The sequence below is a fragment of the Apus apus genome, chromosome 3 (assembly GCF_020740795.1).
Source record: "Apus apus isolate bApuApu2 chromosome 3, bApuApu2.pri.cur, whole genome shotgun sequence".
Taxonomy (NCBI): Eukaryota; Metazoa; Chordata; class Aves; order Apodiformes; family Apodidae; genus Apus; species Apus apus.
This window is the reverse complement of record NC_067284.1, coordinates 85,398,027-85,420,503: the sequence shown is the minus strand read 5'-3', so window position 1 is coordinate 85,420,503 and position 22,477 is coordinate 85,398,027. Positions and strand designations below refer to the sequence as shown.

Genomic DNA, 22,477 nt, shown 5'->3' with positions numbered 1-22,477 from the left:
TAGAATAAAAAACTCCTTCAAAAAAGTAAATCCATTGCCCCACCTTCCATCTCCCAGAAAAAACACAACAGGAAAAATGAGGAATTTTTCTGGAAACTTGTAAACTATAAGCTAGAATGAAGGGCACTGATGTTTTTCAAATGAAAGCCCAGGAAAAAGTGTGCTTTGGGCAAATTTTCTTCTGGCTGAAAAAATTTTGGCTTGATTTCTGTTTCATTACAGTTGTACATTTCAGAAGAAGGGATTTTGACATTTCCGAAGGAAAATGGTTGAACATTTCTAAATTAAAAAAAAAATAAAAATGGGGGGGGCGGGGGTAGATGGGGCCCTTGTAATGAAACCTATTTCAAGTTTCAATTGAAAATCTACAAGAAGTTTCATGTAACATCTCACCAGTCTTGTAAGCAAACATTATACAGCATAACAGTTGCAGAAAGGTATTTTCCCCTTTTCTCTCTCTCTTTCCCCACTCCCCAAAGCTGTCAGTTACCAGAACCTAGCGGACAGGTAACTGGAAGTACTAAACCAACTTCTAACTGCTTTAGTGTTCTCTACAGGTGTGAAGGGGCTATGTTCTTTATTTCAAATCATTTAGTTAGATCAGTTTAATTCCTAGACTGTTTGAAGTTCTTAATTTTCCTCTCTGAATAAAAATGAAGGACTTACAGCTTCTAAGATGATGAAAGGCCAAACGACCCAAAACGAGGTTACATTAAGTATCCACAGGTAATACTTACTTTACTTAAATGTTTCCGTTTTAAATGCAAAATGGATTTTCATTATTTTTACTTATCAATGTAAAGCTGAATTTGTAGGGAACTAGTGATCCCATTATTTTGGGGTTTGGAACTATGGTAAATTGATGGATAAAGAAAAATAAAATATAAAAATATATAAATAAATATTAAAATAAAATATAATAAAAAATTTTTTAAAAACTTTACTCAGAAAATGAGAAAGATTTCAAAGAAAGATTTAAAAGTCAGCCTATCCTAATTGTTGTCAAAGAGCAACTTGATTCTCCATCCAGAAGTTTCCTGAATAGTTTCATTTCCATATATTTAGACTGTAACAACCTCATTTCCTACTCAAAAGAGCAAATCCAGAAAAGTGGCTACACTTAAAAAAATACAGTATTTAGATTTTTCACCCCCTACTACAGTAAATAAAAAACACTGAATTTTTATTCTGTGCCTAATTTGGTCACAGACTTCCTGTACCACAGTGTAACCCAGCAGGCATGTATCAACTTTCAAGTCTACAGAACAGGGCTAATGCATCTCTTAGTCAGAGGCGAACAGGCATTTGATGTTTCTCTAGCACTTTGAGACCTAAGCATGGAAATCTGTATTCCTTCTATCAGTACAGCATATAATTCTATAAAATGTGTTATTTAATCAAACACTCCAGAATGCCTGATCAGTCTCTAAAAATAATGCCAATTCCTTACAATTCCTTCTGTGGGTCTCTCCTCTTTTTCTGTGTCGCTGAAAGACCACATGAAGCAAAGGTATTTCGAATGCCTGCTCCCACTGTTTATGCCCCTGAATGTGAAATCTTTTTTGAAGTCAATCATTGCCATAGTTACCAGATTACAATTTTTCTGTAAGGTTTAACCAAATAGTCAAACTATTTAGCATTGCAATTTAATACTGCAAGTAGTGCAACTTCATTAATTTTGGTCAGACTTTTTTTCTGTGCTCCAAATGAAGTCTGAATGTTAAGTTCCTACATATTAAAAAAGGCAGTAATTAACTTGAAATAAGGAGCTTCTCCATTAAGACTTCTCTTTTAGTCACAAGATATTTGTGAGACTTCTTTCAGATTTCATGTGTTTAGTGCAAGAACCAAAATGCATCCAAGCATGAAGAATTTTAAAGTCAAAAAAGGAAGCAATAACGTGTTTGTTATTAGAAAGTAAAATAATTTAGTAAAAAGAATGTCCTTGATAGCTGTTTTGCACTTGAAAATAAGTTAGATTAAGGCTTTATCTTGACAAACACTTCTTTTAACTAAAAGCTTCAGATAATGCTTAGGAGCATTATTTAAATTATTAGGTCTGGATAACCTGACTCGGTTATAAAATATGCCACAATTCTGTCTAGAGATGCTGTTTCTGCTATGAAAATTTTGGGATGTTTCAAAGGACTGAAAAGTATGATATGATAATGATATGCGTGTGTTCCAAATGGACTGAAACAAAGATTATTTGATGGTTTAATCAAACCAACCAGTCCAGGCTGTTCCTGAGCAAAATAAAGAAGTGACTAATGTGCAACTATGTGAAGTCTGAAAAAACAGCAATGAAATCTAAAGAGGAGAAAAAAAACAGCACTGTTTTTAAAACAATTTGATTATTCTTCGGCAATATTTCTGGTTCTAGTCAAAGATAATGTAATGATTGTTTTCTTTTTAGTAAGCCAGTTCAAAAATAAATAAATAAATAAAAACAGTCTGACAGTATACAGGACAGGAAAAATTTATGTATGTGAAAGGAATTGTTGGCATTCTACAGCAGATCTATTCCAGAACTGATAAAATACTGGCATTTTGGTTGACAGAAAAAGGTAGTATTTTTAGATACTAAAACTGATAGCAAGAACAGGAGTGGTGAACAGAAATTAAAAGCAGATCATTATCTATGAAATTTTTTTTCACTGAAACTGTACATGTATTGCCTGTTTATTATCATGATCTATTTTAAAAACTATTTTCTATTGTGTAACATTTCAGAAGCAAATTCTTACCAAGTTGAAAAACTGAACCTTATGGGGGAAAAAAACCACCACCAAACCAAATTACATAATTACTCCAGTTAAAAAAAAAAAGAAAAAAAAAAAGAGTGTAGTCTTTGGATTTGGGTTTTTTTGCCACTGTTACTAATGAGAAAAATGAGAGGAGCACCAAAAAGTAATGCCAAAGCTAGATGCAGCTGTCAAGTAATATGAAACAAAGACATGTAAAAATACAAAACAAGGTGAAAATAGATTATCATTTTCTTATTAAGAATCAATCCCTCCTAAGGACAGTAAATTAAGCACAACCAATCTACTCATCAAAGCTATCCACAAATCCAAGCAGAGAGGAACTAAGAATGTGTGCACTGTGGTTCTAGAGACAAAATGTGTTTGTAGCAGATAGCCAATGGTGCACAAGAGTCTACAGAAAGCAGAGCCGTATAAAATGGCTAACACCATACAGCAACACAATAAATTTTTAACTCGGCTGTGCTCCCTCAACGGCTGTCTAGTCATTCAGTGTGAAACTGCTGGCCAGGGACAAGACGTTCAGAAAAAAACTATGAAAATTAGGTATTTTGTAGGAAATACCTACAAAGAGACTGAAATAACTTAATCAAATCACTTTACCAAAGATGCAATGATGATAGATGAGATGGGAAAAACAAATAAAAACTCAACTACACATGAAAGGTTATCAAGGTCATTTGTCTTGGTACGATCGTTTTAGTTGTATTATTCATAACAGGTGTCTGTCATATCTATTCTTACATTCAGGAGTGAACATTACACACTTTCTGCACACAACAAATTCCAGTGCTTACAGAGTTTTTCATAATATCTCATCTAAATATTCCTTCCTGCTGTTATTTCTTGTTGTATCAATACCGCACACAGAGACCAGTGTGCTTTTGCTTTACAGTTTTCAAGAGAAACAACTCCTTAGAGTAATCCCATCTCTAAAAGAAAAAAAAAATGACCAAACAGGTTATTGTGTGAATGTTACCTATAGACTGTATTTTTAAGACAACCTGTATTTCTAATTGTTTTCCTCTGGAATTTGATGTAATTATCTCACATATTTTTTCAAGCTGGTGTTCAAAAACAAACATAGGTATAGCCTAATCAATTGTGAGAGAAGCAAAAAGATTATTTCACACAATTTTCAAATAATACTTTAACATTCCAGCATGACATTTGCCTTTTTGGCACAACTGTGACATTGCCTCAGGTTCAATCTATTTTTTGGCTATTTTTCCCCAAGAACTGCCCACCAGGGGAGGAGAAAATAGCAGACAGCATGTTCCATTTTCAATAGCAGCAAACTGTTAATGTGGCACATGTCAGACCATGCATGCTGACTGCTGATGGCTCCCCAGCTTAGCCTGTTGACCATCTTCAATCCCAGACTCTAAAACCTTAGATTAAAAGGCGGCTAGTGCAAAGTTCCCAACTGCACGTCCTGGGAATCTTTCCTTATTGAATATAGCACCCAACTCACTTCCCCAGACAATCCAGACTACTCAAATCCATGACATGAACCACTTTAAAGGAAACGGGCTTGCAGATGAGTTCTGTGCTAACCATCCAACCCTACTTCTTAAGGGCTCAAATCTTAACTAAATCTCTTTCAGCCTATCAGACAGAGCATCCAGTGCTACGTGCCTCCACATTCGTAATACAAAGGAGACTTCTGCAACACCTTTACTCAGACTGAGAAGCATCACAAACACCCACAGGTTAGCTAGCTACAGTCCGTCACTGGATCTGGCCTACACTGTCAGACTCATTGCATAGGAAAGAAGCAATATTGTAAGATTCTTTAATCATGCAGTCTAGGACATTAAAAAATCCCATGGCTTCAGCATTAGCAGAGCTTTTAGGTTTAAAAAAAAGGATGCTAATATTCTGTGTAACTAGTTACATGAAAAGATCATAAGGGGTGAAATAAATAAACACTCCATCTCTTCCAGGCTTTAAATCAACAATCTTTCTAAATACAAATTAAAGGGATGAGGCAAGCAAAATTCAAAGTAGTAGCTCAGACTAAACCTAATCTGGCTATAGGTATTCACACTCAAACCCTGAATCAACAATGAACTCCTGCAATTAAAACAAAATGCTGTCTGTGATAAAGGCAGCTATGTAACAGGAAAGACTTCTGAAGAATTACCTATGCTTTTTAAGACTCTGTACTTAGCCCATATACTAAATAGCCAATCAAAGTGGTCAGGAAAACCACTCTATCCTTTTCCAGCAAAAGAAATACAAACTTTACCACTTCTGATATGTGCTGATGTATCAAAACTCCCCAGGCACTTGTGCAATGTCTCAGACAGACAGGAAGTATGCACAGGGTTTCATCTCTGGTTAGAGCTCAACGTATGATAATAGTAATTTTAAAAATACACTGTACACAACTCCACTCACTTTAGTTCTAAAAGCTCAACTGTTGCAGTCCCCACTTCCTCTCAATAAATTATCTAGGCCAAAGCTGGCTGCACCTTGTCCTCATACTCATCGCTCTGAAACCCTGCAAACTTGTGGCTATTACAGCTGTGTTTTTTTTTTTAGCCTCAAAGGCATCCCACTGTGATGAATTTGAATTTCATAATGCATTTTTCTTAGTACTTACAAAAAAATTCTAACATAGCTTGTAGTTAATACAGTTGCTTATTAGATTTCTGAAATGGCAATATTCATAATGCTTTATCTGTTAAAAGAAACAGATGGAATAGGCCCTTTAGTTAAATTTGGGTGAGGAAGAAGAAAAATGGGGCCTACTTAAAGAAAAAGAAATCTGATTTTAAGTGAGAAATTACAAACATACACAGTTTCTGCTGTATTCACAATCCAATATATATATGTATATAAGAATCAAAATATTAATTTGTCTAGTGTAGAACTGTACAAGCTGACAAAATAAAACAAGAAGCAAAGCATCACAATAGTTCTGAATGCTACAGAACCAACAGGAAGCTTCTAAGAACTTAAGCGCATTAAGACCTAACTGATACAAAAATAAGTATATGGCTTCTTTATGCTAGGAACCTAATCCAACAGAACTATTCTTAATGCAAGTCCCATTGCCTTACTTTTTTTTTTCTTGGTAACTATGAATGACAATCAGGATGACATTTTGATCATTATGTGAAGTTTAAAAACCAGTCTAGTAAAAAGGGCAGAACCAATTTAGCCCTTTAACAGTAAAGCCAGGACTGCTAGGATTAATATTCTAAGATCTGTGTCTATCTGCAGAAAGCAAAAAAATGTAGCCATCAAAAATAAAATGGGTTTAAATAATCAAAGTTGGTGATAGACACTACACACTGCCAACAATAGTTCCCCATTTCTGAAACCGGGAGTGAAGGGTGTGGTGTGTGTGTGCCGCTCCAGGATGACCACAAACTTTTAAAGATATGGTGTATTCTTTCATTTTTCTTTTATGAGTTGAATTAACAACTCACAAATATAAGAGGGGAAGGCCTTGGCCCTCCAAACTCAAGTCTACATGAATGACACCTCTCCCTGTCAATCCCCCCTTTCACATCAGTTCTGGTATACTTTTGATTAAAGGCTCAAGTGATTCAACTTACCAATTCGACAAATAGCTATTTGGTTCTGTTAATTTTGCTAAACTAGTTTTCTTCCACTTTAGTGAGTTATATAATTTCACTGTAAGATCAAACAGAGGTAACTAAGTAGAAAAATCACTGGGTAAACTGGCAGTCTGCCTCAAACTTAAATATGAAGTAGCACTCCGTAATAATTGCTTAGAATTTCTAAGGTTCTTGCAAATTATACAGAAATCTAAAAAACTAGAAAATATTCCTCTTCCTCACCATTGCATGTGTGTCCATGATAGCACTTTCTATATTTACCTATATTTCTAACTTGTTTTTCCCCAGTTCTAAAATTTAAATGTATGAAGCTCCTGGATGGATGAGGAAGATGACATTTACCACACTACTTGATTTTTATTTTTTTTTTTAAGTAACTAGGTAATCAAGCTTCTTCAAATGGTTCTCTAAACTGGGTTTCATCCTTGACTGCAAGTCACAGAACTGGGCATCTAAATCTCACCTTTCAGTCCAACATATCCACTAAATTCCTGAAGTGGCTTTAAGCTGGCTGAAAGCACTTTAGTACTGGAGTATATGGAAGGCGAATATCAAGTTTGTATTCAAAGTCTAATCTACTTGGATAGCACTCATAAACCAGTTTATGTTAAGTTTTATATACACTGCACACTACTTGCAAACAAAGCAAGTATTAGTTTTTCCAGCCAAATATTTTTTCAGATGAAAAATACTTGATTCAACTGAGCATTCTGTAGGAATAGACTGAGTTATGACTTTTATAGGAAACTAGCAAAGTACCATTACCACTGTATTACAGAATCAAACAAAATAGGGTTTCTTAATTAATCTGTTTTTGTAAAGCTGTAAGTCCAGTCTTTAACTGAGAACTAATTTCAAGATAAATTTCAAAAATTTCCCACAAAATAGAAATTTTGCTTCATTCGGTTTATAAATGGGATCAGTCCTGTCAAAAATAACAATGTTTGGTTTGACATTCCAGAAAGTGTTACATTTGATAACTGGATTACAGAGAACTTGTACCAACACAATGACTCACTGTTGAAACAGTCTTTAGAAGGCCTTCAAGGAGCAGAGATCGACAGCAGAACAAGAAAACTCTCCAGAACCATACACCTAGACAAGCAAGATACCTCAGAACAAGTCACTGCCTTCCACAGAGAAGGACAAACCTTAACTCCCATCGAGTTTAACAGAAACAGCAGACACTAAAGAGCACCAAATCCAGAAAACCTGAGTTTCACATTACATCCATAATGCCAAAGAGATCAAAATACAAGAAAGCACATTCTTTCAACAGTCTCATGGGTCTCATATGGATTTAACCTGAGAAGCCCGTTCAGCACCATTTTACACAGCACATGCACTCAAAAGCAGTAACAGGAATATGGCTGTGCAGACTTCATCTCCCCATCAAAGGGCCTGACATTGCCATTAAAAAAATTTCAACTAAAAGAAGGCTAAATATCACTACAAAGATAATTTTAGTCAATTACACTTCTTGCATCTAGTTTCTTCTGCAAGATTCAGATTTGATGGAGGCATACTAAGAGTATCCATTTCAAAGTATATAAAATAAAAAACATCTATCACAAAGATTCCTTACCTACAGAAAGAAATTCTGTTCTCTCCACCAACTTGGCTTTTGCTTTTCTCCTGCTTTTCCAAACAGGTTGTCTTCATCTCAGAAAAAAGTATAAGGCTCAGATTCACTAAGTTCCAAATACAAGTAGCAGAGACTGAAGAGGCACCTTTTAACAGTCAAACCAGGTTCTCCTCCACTTTCCAGTGTCTAGCTCTGCAGAGCTGTCCAATTTCTCCACTGGCTTCAGCAGATTTAGCATACACAAACCAACAGTCTGTCTTCCTTTCCAGCTCAGTGCCAGCAATAACTTTTAAGATTCTCATTTTGCAAACCAGCCAAATGCAAACATTTTTAATTTGTTTGGGGTTTAGGACAATCTTCAAATTAAACTAGATAATACACTAATCCCTAGACTTTTCCTTAGGTTTTGGTGTAACCAAATCCTTATTTGGACCATTTTGGCAGATCTTCACTTCTGGTCTAAAGTAGCCTTTTATTCCTAGTCAGTAACGTGCTATTCTTTAGTCTCCAGGGAAAAATGCATCCATCAAATCTGAATCACATTAGCAATCTTTTTATGATATTTGGAGTTACATCTACATCCTTGAAGAATACAGATGCCTCAGCTAAGGTGGACACTGGACAGATAGGGAAGCAGAGGAATTAGTACAATAATTTACCGAAAAAACTGTGGTAAATTGTAACTAACGCTGAGCTTTGTACTCTGACAAGTGGACTACACTTCTGTATTGGAACAGATATCTCTGCATAACACTTCACTGTAAACATCCTATGAGAAGCAGCAAGCAGGTGAACCTGAAGTTATACTAACAGAAATCACAGTGTTTCTGTCCCATATCACAGCATAAGGCAACCCATACTTCAAATCATCTTGTGGTAAAGCTACTATGGGAATGTTAGACTTATAGAGCCTTGCTGTGGCAGAGTATTTTATTGAATAAACTTTATTTTCACTGATGTATACTTCTGCCAGAAAAACACTGTGAACTTCTCTTTCAGACAGACAGTTCCTCAGACAGTCGAGTAAATCGTAACTCTTCCACCACTCCCCAAGTTGTGAAAAGCCGTAAAATGTATCTACATATCCCACTTTCCCCAGATTAACATAAAGAAATGCCAGGACCATGTCTTCTGCAGGAAGATGTATGTAACTCAGTACAATTTTACGTGGGTGAAAAAAAAAAGTTATGACTGAAATCTTAAAGCCCACAACTTGGGGGGGAGGGGTTGCCTTTTTTCCTCATAAAAACTACAGTGTTCCTCTAAAAATATTATTCTACAAGCTAATTTTACAAGTTTCCTAACTTGCAGGAACAAATTCATAACTTGTAGAAATTAAACAATTACAAACACACAAACTCATCTCCTATCTCAACACACTTTTTAAGAACACTACTGACCAAATATTCCTGTGTGGCCAATAGCTAAGGTATTACAAGAAAATTAATAATTTCTCTCTTTTATACCTCTCCACAAAGCATTCATCTTCCAGAGCTCTTCTCTACCTAAATCTAAGAGTTCAGTAGTCAACCTTTGGTTTGTGAAAGGGCATTTTGGAAAAAACACTAAATATAATCAATATGGCAGTTATCCAAAGCAGACATGCAAGCTTTTCCTGTTCAACTAACGTCTACTATTTGAAAACCCTTTCAAGAATTTTCCATCAGAAAATAGCTGCAGCAAACCAATAAAGCAAGCATTAAAAGTAACAGACCTTAAAAAATTATAAATAACCAGCTGAAGATGAGTTTAAGGTGAAATTTGTCAAGTGCTGCTTAATTATGAATAATTTTACCACATTTTAGATACATGCTACACGGAAAGTAGAAGTGTTATTTTAGTATTATACATAATAAGAACAATATACAAGTGGTTAATACTCAGCTAGGTTACCTTTCAAAAGTTAAGACCTTAAGGACCCAAACTACCTGTTTCATACCTTTTATCCCATTTAACTACCCAGAATCCTTCTGTTTCTTTGGCTACTCATCATTACAGCTGTTTCCAAAACATCTTCAGCTGGCTCAGCCTTTGACTAATGGCAACCATTTCCAAGGAGTGGCTATTTAAGGAAAGAGTCTTGCTCTGATTCCACAAAACTCTTCTAACATATTAAAGAACAGAGAGTAAAATTTATTTTTTAAGTTGCACTGCTGATATAAAACCCTATTCATTGCTTTCAAGTGAGCTGAACCTATTTTGTAAAGCCCAGTTTTCTTCTTAAGTCTTTAAGCCTCTTACACTAAAACCTTCATTTTTTAGCCTCTTTCAAAAAGTAACATTTACAATTACTAAAGTGAAAAAGTTTATCTTAGTTTTACTTGATAGTCTTCCGTACATCAATGATTCCACCGTTACTTTCCATGTGAAATCTCATTCTGTCTCAAAAGTTCAGTAAGAAGCATCTTAAGAGGCCCTTGGTACCCAAGAAAATGCAACATTCTCACAATGCTTAATATAAAATACCAATGTCTCTTCATCAAATCAGCAGGTTACAGTATCAAATACATGTCAATGACATTCTAATTATATTTTTATGAACAATTTTTTTCCCTAAGCTTAGGAAGATAATTGAAATTTTGAAAGCTTAGGAGAACTTAAAAGAATAAACCTAATCTTCCAATACTATCAGCCCACTGTAGTATTTACTTTCACAAAAATATTGTGCATTACTACTGCTAGAAGCAGAATACCTAACTAAAGAGTTCACACTGGCCCTTCTAAATAATTGATGTGTGCTCACGTACTCATTCGTATACCTGGCTGGAATGTCATTTCAGCTGGCAAAAAAGTTGTATTTAGACAAACTGCCAGACAAAATAAAAGATCTTGCAGTTCCTTTAAGACTTAGGAGTTTCCTTGTAAACACAGGGTAGGCCCATTTGCAGATGACATTTAAGTATTGCAGTGTTTTTTTTCTTCCAAAGCTTAATTCTGAGCAAGCACAGTAAGGATATCCAGCTACAGCACTATGATAGCAAAGCTGTGAAACTGTAACTGTGTATGTCTGGAATCAAGAACTTGAAGTTTACTGTTTTATCTTTTTTAAAAAAAATTTTTAAAGTATATTTCTATTAAGATCACAAAAGCTGATTTGCTTCCTCAAAATTCCAACTAAGTAAATAAAATACACTCAATTACAGAAACTTGATCAGGCCAGCTTAAGTATCATAAATTGTTTGTCTACCACATAATAGATGCTATGTTTGATACTTATTGACAGACCATAATTAAGATTTTATTACACTATTTGAAATGTTCAATTAAGTGCTGTTGCACAACAAGTTACTACAATCAGAAACAGGTTGGACTGTTATCTATTTTCACGTAAAATAGAGTAAGTATAATTTTACTGAACTGAAACCAGTGCTACTAAAGAGATATAAATAAAAACATTCCTCTAATTTAAAGCTGACCTACCACCACTTGAGTTGCTATCTAGATTATATCAATGCCATGTACATTACCAGTGAAAAAAGTCTACTACAGTGGGACATACACTGATCTATCATCGATGTACTGTTAATATGTTGTCATCAAAAGAGAATTTTTCTTACTACATAGAATGAAACAAAAACAATTCATTCACTTGCCTCTAAAAACCTGAATCACCCTACACTAGTACATATAAATATATATTATGTATTATCCAAGAAAAGCCAATGTAATAAATAAGAGATTTATTTTAATACAGTGAAAGATGTGTAACTTAGCAATCCAAACATTTTGGCTACCATCAGGCAACATAACCTGAAATGTGAGCTCAACAGCCAAAGAATTACCAATAAATTAAAAGTGAGTTACTGCAGACAGGTATCTACTACACAAACCAATACTTTTCTGGAACTTAATGTAAAATTATTCTAGCGAACACAATTAAAACAGCAGCCTCAGCAGCCCAATTCCAAAGTGGAATGAGAATAGCAGAATATATCTGAAGTGTGACTCTTTGCAGGTTCCAGCACATGTATCCAATACTTCATATCACCAGCTGACATAATCTTTTGTACTACTTGATTTTTTAGCATAAAAGCTGCATTAGTAATCTGTAAGTAAAGGAATGAATCCAAGCATTAATGTATTCTTCATTATCCAACATTGGAGGAAAATAGGCATTAAATTTCCACAAAGATTAAAAAAACACTGCACAGTTACCCAAACTATGTTCCATGGGTAAATGTATGTGGACTGTCATTATAAAGTTCTGGAGGAGCATCTCAGAATAAATAAGCATTCATAAAATGGAAATAACTTCAAGTTGAATTATTGTCTCCGTTTTTTGTCTCTTCCAGGCAGCAATGTATTGGTACTTATCCTACTCTAATTTTTAAACCCTAGTGCAGACTTACTTATGCTAAAGTACTTCACTATCTCCCATGATGCACATCTAGCATGACAACCTTCTAAAGGAATGAAAGTGAAAATTTATATAATTATTGCTATGTTTTCAAAATGATTTTATAGTTATGAAAGCACAAAGATTAAGAATTATATGTATTTTATTTCTAAGTTTAGTGATTTAATTTGAGGTAACATTTATTTAATATTACAGCAACATTTATCTTTCAATAAGCAGTGCAGCAAAATAAACAAAAAAATGAAAGCATATTGCACTACAAACTCCTGAATTCTGAAATGCTGCTATGACATGTACTCATTTCCAAAATGTCTCAAATTCTTACTGTTTCCCCCAGGAAAAGAAGTTACATTAACCTAAGTGTCACAGCATTAACAAAAAGATTAAGCTAACACTTTCTCCTAGGCACACATACAGGACATTGGAAAATCTATCTTCCACAATTATAAATTAATTTAAAGCATTCTTTAGAGGAATGTATTCTACATTTATCTTTAAGAAAATATGAAGTGGACTATTTAAAATGTACAAATAAAGAGATTTAGCACTTGCAGTCTGCTGGTGAAAGGACACCTGAAAATCTGAAGGAAAAAATTATCACAGGGGACCAGGTTGCCCTGCCACAAACTGAGACACTTTTTCAGATCAGAAAAGAATACGAAAAAACAAACAAGAAGTTCAATCTCTATTACATTATTTATTACCAGCTGAAGCCTTTAATCAGATATACCTGATTGTGAATTTTGCTGAAGTCAAATCCCATTTCCCTGCCCTTAGAAGGACAATCATCAAATCATAGACTGTAGGGAGTTGGAAGGGACCTTTAAAGGTCATCTAGTCCGGCCCACCCTGCAGTGCACAGGGACCTTTTGGACTAGATCAGGTTGCTCAGAGCCTGGTCAAACGCGATCTTGAATTGCCTTCATCACATCTCTGGGCAACATGTTCTAGTGCTTCAGCACCTTCATTGTAAAGAACTTCTTCCTAATGTCTAATCTAAATCTACCCTGCTCTAGTTGAAGACCATTGCCCCTTGTCCTTCTGCTACACACCCCTGTAAACAGACCCTCCCCAGCTTTCCTGTAGCCTGCTATAAGGTCTCCCTGGAGCTTTCTCCTCTCCCACCTGAACAATCCAGCTTTCTCAGCATGCATTCGTAGGAGAGGTGCTCCAGCCCTCTGATCATTCTTGTGGCCCTTCTCTGGACTCATTCCAAAACGTCCGTGTCCCTCTGGTGTTGAGGACTCCAGAGCTGGACACTATACTCCAGGTGGAGTGTCACCAGAGCAGAGTGGCAGAATCATCTCTCTTGACCTGCTGGCCACGCTGCTTTTGACACAGCCCAGGATCTGACTGGCCCTCTGGGCTGCCGGTGCACATTGTTTGCTCATGTCCAGCTTTTCATTCACCAGTACCCCCAAGTCTCTTTCTGCAGGGCTGCTCTCTATCACATCATCTCCCAGCCTGTATTAATAGCAAGGATGCCCACACGTAAACAATGAAATACAGTAAATAAAGAGGGCATCTAAGAGGAAAAAGTGAAAGGATCCCAGATAGCTCAGTAAGAACCCCAATTCTAGGAACGGAAGACAACAAATGTCATCCAAATGTTTGCATTAAGTTTCTGGTAATAAGCAGAAAGTGTCATACACCTTACTGTACCATCTCCCACTGGCACAACTCCTGACTGTCACTGGGTCTGCACTAATCTACCCATAAATATATGGGCCTTCTTAACATACAATTAATCAAAAGCTTGACTTCTATTCCCTTTGTTTTCCTTATCAAAAGTGTGATGCAATCTCCCCAAATTATTGTTTTGACTTGGAATAAGGGTAGCACAATTGCTTAATTTTTCCACTCAATAGTAAAAATGCCTATTGTTTTCTAGAAGGTGTTGAGTAAAAGCTCACATGTAGGCAGTTTACAAAATGTTTAGCCTAATGACTGCAAACTGCTATACTTGGAAGAGGGACGGGGAAGAAGGTGTGTTCACAAGTAGTTTAAACCAATACAAATCAGTCTTCGCATACTTCTGCTTTCCTCTCCTTCCTTCCTCCATCCCAGTGATAGAGATCAGCCAGGTCAGGGACTGGCTGCAACTGAAGAGTATATATATATATATATATAATTGTTGAGTTAATTTCAGTTTGATTCAGTCCACCTTGGGACCACACAAAAAGACAACAAGAACAAATAGCCAGGAGTGGAAGAAGGAGACAAGATTGCATTCCTCCATGACCATACAAGCCTAAATATACAAACTACTTAAGAAACCAAATCCTTTACTGTAGGTTATTGGGGCACAAACCAACAGATTAAACAATAAGAACAGCAAACTCAACTCTTCTGCCCAAGAACAGCATTATTCACCAGTTAGTCCAACCTGGATGACTGGCTGTTCAACATTTAGCTTAAATTACAACGGATGACTGATGTCTCTAAACAGCATACTGCTTAAGGTGGTCTGCCAATGTCACCATCAAAGACTACAAAATTTAGGAGTTCTGGATGTTTTCTTTAGTGTATTGACTGATCCTTTCACTCCAAAGCCCATACAGGCTCAAAGACAACAGCAATGCAAGCAAGTAACTTCAGGTTAACTGGAGAAGACTCCTACTTTTGCTCACAGTAAGGAAAATGCCTTCTCATAATTAGGTACTACAATGTTTTTTGCTAGCTCTTAAGAAAAATCTTCATAGTGCTTCCTCACAGGTTCAGGAAACCCCCAAATAGTACTATGCATTCAGTTAAATAATAAACATTCACTCAGGAAGTCACTGTCACACAGTGGTCAAATATAATGCAAGAAGGTCACCTCAGCCTTAGTTTTCTACAGGTAACTCAGCAACGCCCTTCACCATCCTACTCTGACTGTCTCACACCGCTGCCTTTCCAGAGTTTGCTTACAAACACTTCTTGCTAAACAGGTCATGACTGCTTTATATGCTGCCTTACAAGCCAGGAAGAAAAAAAAATAAAAAAATGCCACTCAAAACAAAGCACAATAGTGCTTTATTGAATTTCTTCCCCTGATTCAAACTAATCTTCAGAAAGAAAACAGATCTCTTGTCAAGTATAAAATATCAAAGTGGCTTGCTGTCCTTTCCATACTTGAATTCCCTGAAATATCCTCTCATCTGGTCACCCTATGTTAACAAAAAAAAAAAGAACAAAAACACCTTGACAACCACCCAGATTTATGATTTGTCATTGAAACAATTTAAAATAATTATTAAAACACTTATTAGATCACTAACACTCAGTTTATGCATAGTGCTAAATAATCTTCCTTAGTTCCCTGGAGGCCTCTTGAAATCTTCTAGAAGTCTTTAAAAATCAATTCCATGCACACACAAGCAAATACTCAGTGAGTAGTGGAAAGCACAGGAATTTCCAGGACAGCAATGGAAGTGCTAAATCAGAAAGGCAGAAAAGAAGTATTTGTTATTGAGGCATGTGAACTAAAAATCAAGCAGCCATACAAGCCCTGACTTACTAACATTTCTCAACCGTGGCCTGAATCATATTTAAGGCAAAAACAGTTCAAGATCCATGTTTACTTAGATTTGTACATGTCTGTAAGAACAGCTAAAGTGCCTATTACAGTAAGTAGAACTGCAGAGAACCTACTACTGCATTTTACAACAGGTTAGCTACTTACAGGTGAGTACAAACTGATAAATAATCTAACATTTAGAAGGCTCTGTATCACAGTAGAGTGCCAAGTAAATCTAATCTCTAAATTTTTCCACAAAATGTTACCTTTTTCAATGAGGTAATCTCAAACTCCATTTATTTTTATTCTTCAGCATATTATAAAAGCATGTACTTTTAAGGAAAGAGTGTCTATCCGTAGGATTTAAACAAAAATTTGAAACTACGGTATCATTTCTACCTTTCTCAAAGTTGGCCCCTTTTTGTTTTAGTTTACAGGACTAGCGAGGCACTCAGATCAAGTATTTGACAGTGACTGTAAAGCTTAATACCTCAAAACCGTTGCATTTGGTTTCGAAAAATTTCTCAAATCCAATGCACAATTTAGTTGAAAAGACACACAATGTGCACCACAGCATGCTTCAGCACTACATGTATACTTGTCTCAGATTACAAACTGCATAACCATCCTACAGTGTTCTAGTGAAAATATGCATACATATTCTGTCTACTAACATTTTTCTTAGACTGTATCCTAATTCTGTATCCTAATACAATAGTCATGCTGCTGTGAGAGTGTTGATCCAAAAATTCTTCACCAATTATGAAGATAATAATACAAGCAACTTAACTTTTCTAATGCTCATAGTTTATTATAACTTAAGTCTTTTTTCCACTAGGTGGTCTAATTAGCTTTTGAGTTATCAACACACTCAACTACTGAACAGTCACATATTAAACACGTGGATTTGAGTTCAAGACTTTCATATTGTTTAGCCACTGTAAAATATACTGATTGACATTCCAAAAGTTCCAATTTCAAAATAACATAGATTATACCAACATGACTTGTAATTGCTTGGTTCAAGTAGTGTTTACTTTCCTTTCTACATAATTACACAACCATGAGGAAGTCAATAACTGCCTCTGATCACTTGTTCAAACTAGAACATCAGGACAGAATTTAAGAAAGCAATTTTTCATAACACAAAACCAAATAAAAGGGGAAAACCAACTCTTAAGACTTACCTGTTCTCCTGCCTCCAGCACAAAAACTATTCTAATGGTATTCTTCCTCTATAAATCTCCGTTTCTGCTGTAATTCAAATAGGTAACTAGAAAGTGAAAGGTCACTATATTCCATGACTTGTTTCTAGCCTGCATAAGAGCAACAGGACTTTTGGCTGACTTGTGCTCTAAGCTGGAAATTAGTGACTAAAAAGTTTACTAGGTATGTTTCACTTTTGTCTCCTGCCATACCAGCAGAGAATATGAGCAATAAACTGGCTTTAAGTGAAATCAGTTCCAGCATCAGTGTCCACCAGTGATCTCTGTGGATAGCTAGAGAGGTCACTAGGAAAGACTACTGAAACCAAAATGTAAATTCAGGATGAATTACATACAAAAGAAAAAATCTACCATAAATTGTACACACAACTTCCTTAATTTGTTAGTGTGGCAGCTTTGAGCAAACACTCAGGAATATCGAAGGGTACCAAACAGAAACATCTACAACCATTAAATATTTCATATTTTATAGACTGAAAAACATTAACATACAAATAGCATCAAGACAGTTAAACAATCATTTCAGATCACTTAATTCATAGTGCATTGCTCTAGCTTCTAGGACATCCACTATTTTTATCTCCAGTCAGCAATGAGCTTTTTAACTACGGTGGGTACATTACCCTCTTTCACATATTTAATATCAAGCAAACGCACAATATGTATTAAAAATCTCAAGAGCATTTACAGCAGTTCTTAGTACAAATAATTGCTGAAACCAAGCTTATGTTAATTTCTTTCTTTAAAAGCAAAGACTCTGCTTTCCTGGAGTTTATTTCCTGACTTTGGGGGAAAAATAAAAACAAACTATATTAATGTTTTAATTCCTATTTAGTAGGTAGTAATTTGATAGCACAGAATTAGTTTTTAAATAATCAACAGAATCTACCTGCTTCTGAAGCATACTCATTGCAAGAAGTCCTTATGTACAAGATGCTGAACAAAAATAAACAAGTTGAACAAAACTAAAAGCTTTACTAGAACTTAGAAATCATCCTCGCTACTCTATGTGCAACTCCATTAACTACTATCAGAGGTCATTCAGCATGGGAAAAAGCCTGATATAGTGGAACATCACAATAACGAGCACAATTATATCAAGACTTGAATACTTCTTCTAAGAAATATTTCAGGATATTTCAAAACTGCCTTCAAGTGGTCTTTGCAGTCCACGGGAGGACCACTGAATATGCTAAACTTACTAGTTCATACAAGAGACTTTATTTACTTGGATTAAGTTGGGTTGTTGTGGGAAGAACTATGCCAACAGATCTGGAGGTGGTAATCTCCTCCTAAAGTAGCCAATACACCTCTCCTGTCTCAGAGGGCTCTGACATGAAAAGGCATGAGTGACTTACAGCTTTCTATCAACACAACTTGGTGCTCTTCCTAAATATACCTGTGTTTTACAAGGAATGATAAAAATTCTATCCATACTATGCAGATAAGAAAAATCAGTCAGTAAAGCTAAAGGAGTTGTTCAAGTTCACCCAAAGAGACAAAGATGCCAACAAGGAATCCAACTCTAATGCTGTATGCACCAGAATACACAACCCTCTGCACCTGAAGTAATGACCAAGACATAAATCGAAACACAGGCCTCAATCATGCAGTCAGCAGCAAGTCTGCAGTCAGCAGACACAAAGTAAGATTAGGCCTTAAAGCATTAAATCCTCTACATGCTGAAGTGTCCTTGAGGCATACTCCTTCAATAACTTACAAAATAAATGCACACAAATATAAAGTAATATTTAAACAGTATCTTGATCTAAAACAGTGAATATTACCTTGTGGTGATATGAACAAAAAGCTAGTATTTCTCTTAAGCACTCTTCTGTACTGCTTCTTTTTGGACTAACTTGCATTCTTGTAAGCTTAGAAAATAAATTACAAATTTGAACTAGGCAGAAAGACTGCTGCAATATATTACTCTTGAAAAACAGTCTTGGTTAGACTGTTGAATCTTAGAAATTTCTGTTGAGCTACAATTCTGTCAAAAGTGTCACTGTAATAACTAAAGCTTCAATGTAATTACTTACAGATTAACTTCATTTAACATTACAAGGCACAGCAAATAAAGTACTGGCAGTTATCTCAAGCATATGTAAGTTTAAAGCTATACACACACACACGCAAACTGGAAACTTAAACTTGAATTAATGCAAATTTTAAAAAATAAATAAAAATGCAACAGTAGCACAAATCTTATCAAAGTATGCTGTGAGGTGTTTTGTTTTGTTTTCCTAAATATGTCTCTATTAACAGGTTTCTGTGTTCACCAATTTAAGCATTTGTTATACATTCAGTTCAGCCTGAAGTGGGTCTCTATTACTATTTCATAGAACACTTTGCATTCCACTTGTGATCCGACCTCCTCATCCTCCTAACTGCCTACCTACATATTTATATGGCTCTATAACCACAGTATCTGAACCTAATCTCTATGGTAACTGTAAGATTTGTTTACATGGAAAAAGACTATTAGAAATGTATGTAAATTTAGCTGTCATTTAAATAAGTGGTTTTCTTTCTGGGGGAAAAAAGATCCCTATACTGCCTCCTACTTCTCTTGCTTCCATCTCCTGCATCCCCACCAGGCAATTTGAAAAAGCTCTGCATCAAACTACTTCAACAGCTTGTTGCTGTAAATTCTTGAGTAGTTTACTTTTAATGCGAAAGACATTTACAGTATTTTAGATCTTAACACTTGTTAAAAAAAGATCATAGGGAGGACAATCATAACATGATTTTTAAAAGATACTGTAATTAAGTCACCAAAATAAAAAAACCCACATGCTAAACCTTTAACAGCTATACAAAAAAGACTCTGTTTTCTGCTCAGCAACTTAGATCAATCTAGACATTAAAACAGTCTCTATCATTTATCATTTCCAGCTGTAAGTATAGTACTAGATACACATTTTACATAATACTCACAGCCATTAGGCACGACAGTGCAAGACTCCACATACAGACTGCTCTTTTTTATTAATAAATACCAAAGATATGATGTATCACAGGTTTGTAACAATTTTTTTTAACAAGATTTACAGTATCTTGAAATGAGATTTACTGCAGCCCAGCAGGACTGGAAGCTGAATTACATGGGGGTCATAGTTAACTTAAATGGCAGTTTGAGCAAGACATCATCAGCAAAACGTTTAAAAAATACCTAACAAACCCAGCTGTTAAAAAACTACTTTTAGGCACACAGATCTTTGCCACACACAGAAGAAATATTCCACCAATACAGTTGTGGTTTTTTTCCTAGAAAACTTGGATTACAGATTGAAAATAGTCTAGAAAATCCAAAGAGAAGAAGCAGGAGCAACACTGAGGTATGCGAATACTACACAGCACTGAGAAGAAAATTAGAACCTGTCTGGAAATCTTTCTGCACCTCACAGCAATCGTTTCACTGCAGAGAATCCCTTAACATGAACCCTCCCTGATAATATGAAGATTATTCATTCAACAAAACTCCTCTTAACAAATAAAAAGTAAGTAAATCTACCATTTAACCTCTGTTCAAGTAAACACAGTTGTACAGCCAACATTTATCCCTTGCAACTTTCTCATGCAGGATGACTGTCCCCTGCTCCTTGATGAAGCAAGCTCAACCCAGGCAGCCATGTCCTTATTCTCCTACAAACATCGTTTCTGAAGGAGAACAACCCCCGCTCACCGAACTTAGGAGTTTCCCCCAGCATAACGCAGCGAAGCAAAGCCTGCCCCACCATCAGCAGTCGAGCTAAGGCACGAAAACACAGCAGTGGGGGCGAAACAGCCCGCAGTCTGGATCTGCACCAGCACCGAGCCTAGCACCGGGGTCGGGACAGATGGACTGACAGATAAGACAGCGTTTCTTCATGCAACCCTCCCTTCTTTCCCCTCCCGGACACACGAGCGAGTGTTTTACCTTCATGATGAGCTCAGGCTGCGGTAAAAGCCTCGATAGGAGCTGAGCGGCCGAGGCTGGACCTGGAATTTAAAACAAAGCGCTAAGGCACCGCACCAGCCGCTCGCACCGGGCGGGGGGAGGGGAGGCAGGCATCAGGGTGGGGGCGCCGGGATCCTCTCGAAACTCCCCCTTTCCTTACCCGGATCCCCCCTTCCTCCCCGGTTAACCTACTCCCTTATTTTCTCGGCCGCTGCCTCCCCTCCAGCTCCCGCACACCGCGGCTTCCCCTACACCCGCTGCCATTGACGCCATTTCTGTCAGAGGAGGAGAGAAACTTGCCACAACAACAACCCACCCCCAGCCGCCCCGGCTGCCGCGGGGCGGGGGGGAAAAGGCGTCCCCGGCTGCCTGCCCGCGGCGCTGCGCCCTCTCCCCAGGCGCCAGGCGGCAAGAGGGGGCCCGCGGGGGTCCCAGCCCCGGGAACAGCCCCCTCCCCACTTTACCACGGGGAACCGGAGAGAGAGAAGGAGAGAGGAAGGGAGGCTCTTCCTCCATTGTACGAGGAAGAGTGCCCGTACGCGCGGCGGGGGAGCGGGGTGCCGGTAGCAACCCGCACCCCCCCCCTCCCGGACACACGCACACTCTTTTGTAGGGGCTGCGGCTCCGGATCGCGGCAGCTCCTCCCCCCCCCCCCACCTCAAATAAAGGAAAGCGCTGAGTCCGCGGCAGGAGTTTCAGCAGCAACAGCCGCAACTCCCCGGGCTCGGCGCAGCGGGTCCGGGCGGGGGGAGGGACGAAGGGCGGGAGGCGGCGGAGGAGAAGAAAAGGAAGAAGAAGAAAAGAAGGGAGCGAGGACGGGGAGGGAGGGGGGCGGGGAGAAAGGGAGAAAGGGGCCCGACCTGCTCGGCGGGGACACGAAGCGTGTGTGGAGGAGGGGGCTCCGTCCCCTGACGGCGGAGGGGGCTGGAGAAGCCGCCGATCCCTCCCGCACGCAGGCGGCACCCGATCCCCCTCCCCCCCGCCCCGCCGCTGGGTGTTTGGGGGGGGAAGAAGGAGGATCGGCGAGTCCCGCCGCAGTCTCGCTACGAGGAGAAAAACAACCGTCGCCCTCCCCCCCGCACGCACGCCCCGTCGCCGCCGCCCGGCCCCGCGCCCCCCCCGAGGCCCCCCGCCACCTCCCCCCCAGCCGGCGGCGGGGCCGGGGGGCTCCTTCTCCGGCTCAGCGCCGTTACCTTTGTTCCGCGGCGCCCGCCCGCTCGCCCGCTACTCCCCCGACCCGAGGCGGGGGGCAGGGAAGGGAACGGGGCGCAGCCTCCTCTCAACTCCAGGCCCGCTCGGCCCCCGCCCCACGCTCTGGCAACGGCTCTGCTCGCGGCGGCTCCGCGCGGCGTGTGGAGGGGCCGATCCGTCCGGCCGGGACCCGGCGGTGGCGGCGGCTGTGACTGCTGGGCTCGGAGCCTCCTGCTCCCCCTCCCCCTCCCACACCGACGGGATGACTGACAGGCCCGGGCACGCCCCTCTCCCCGCCTCCTCCATTGGGCCCCGGCCCGC

At 38.3% G+C, this 22,477-nt stretch overlaps 1 protein-coding gene across 3 annotated transcripts in view; it reads right to left on the bottom strand.

Moving 5' to 3' along the window:
* Positions 1–22,398, bottom strand: part of ARID4B (AT-rich interaction domain 4B) — an 87,175-nt gene extending 64,777 nt beyond the window's left edge. For 2 of the 3 annotated variants that reach the window (XM_051614119.1, XM_051614121.1), the window contains exons 1-2: positions 22,159–22,398; positions 20,945–21,006 (exon numbers count right to left, since the gene is read on the bottom strand). In XM_051614119.1, coding sequence (XP_051470079.1) covers positions 20,945–20,950 — 6 coding nt within the window. In that variant the 5' untranslated portion in view covers positions 20,951–21,006; positions 22,159–22,398. Of the gene's footprint in view, positions 1–20,944; positions 21,007–21,157; positions 21,177–22,158 lie in introns of those variants that run through there. The other variant, XM_051614120.1, reaches the window with a different exon arrangement.
* Positions 22,399–22,477: the final 79 nt, after the last annotated feature.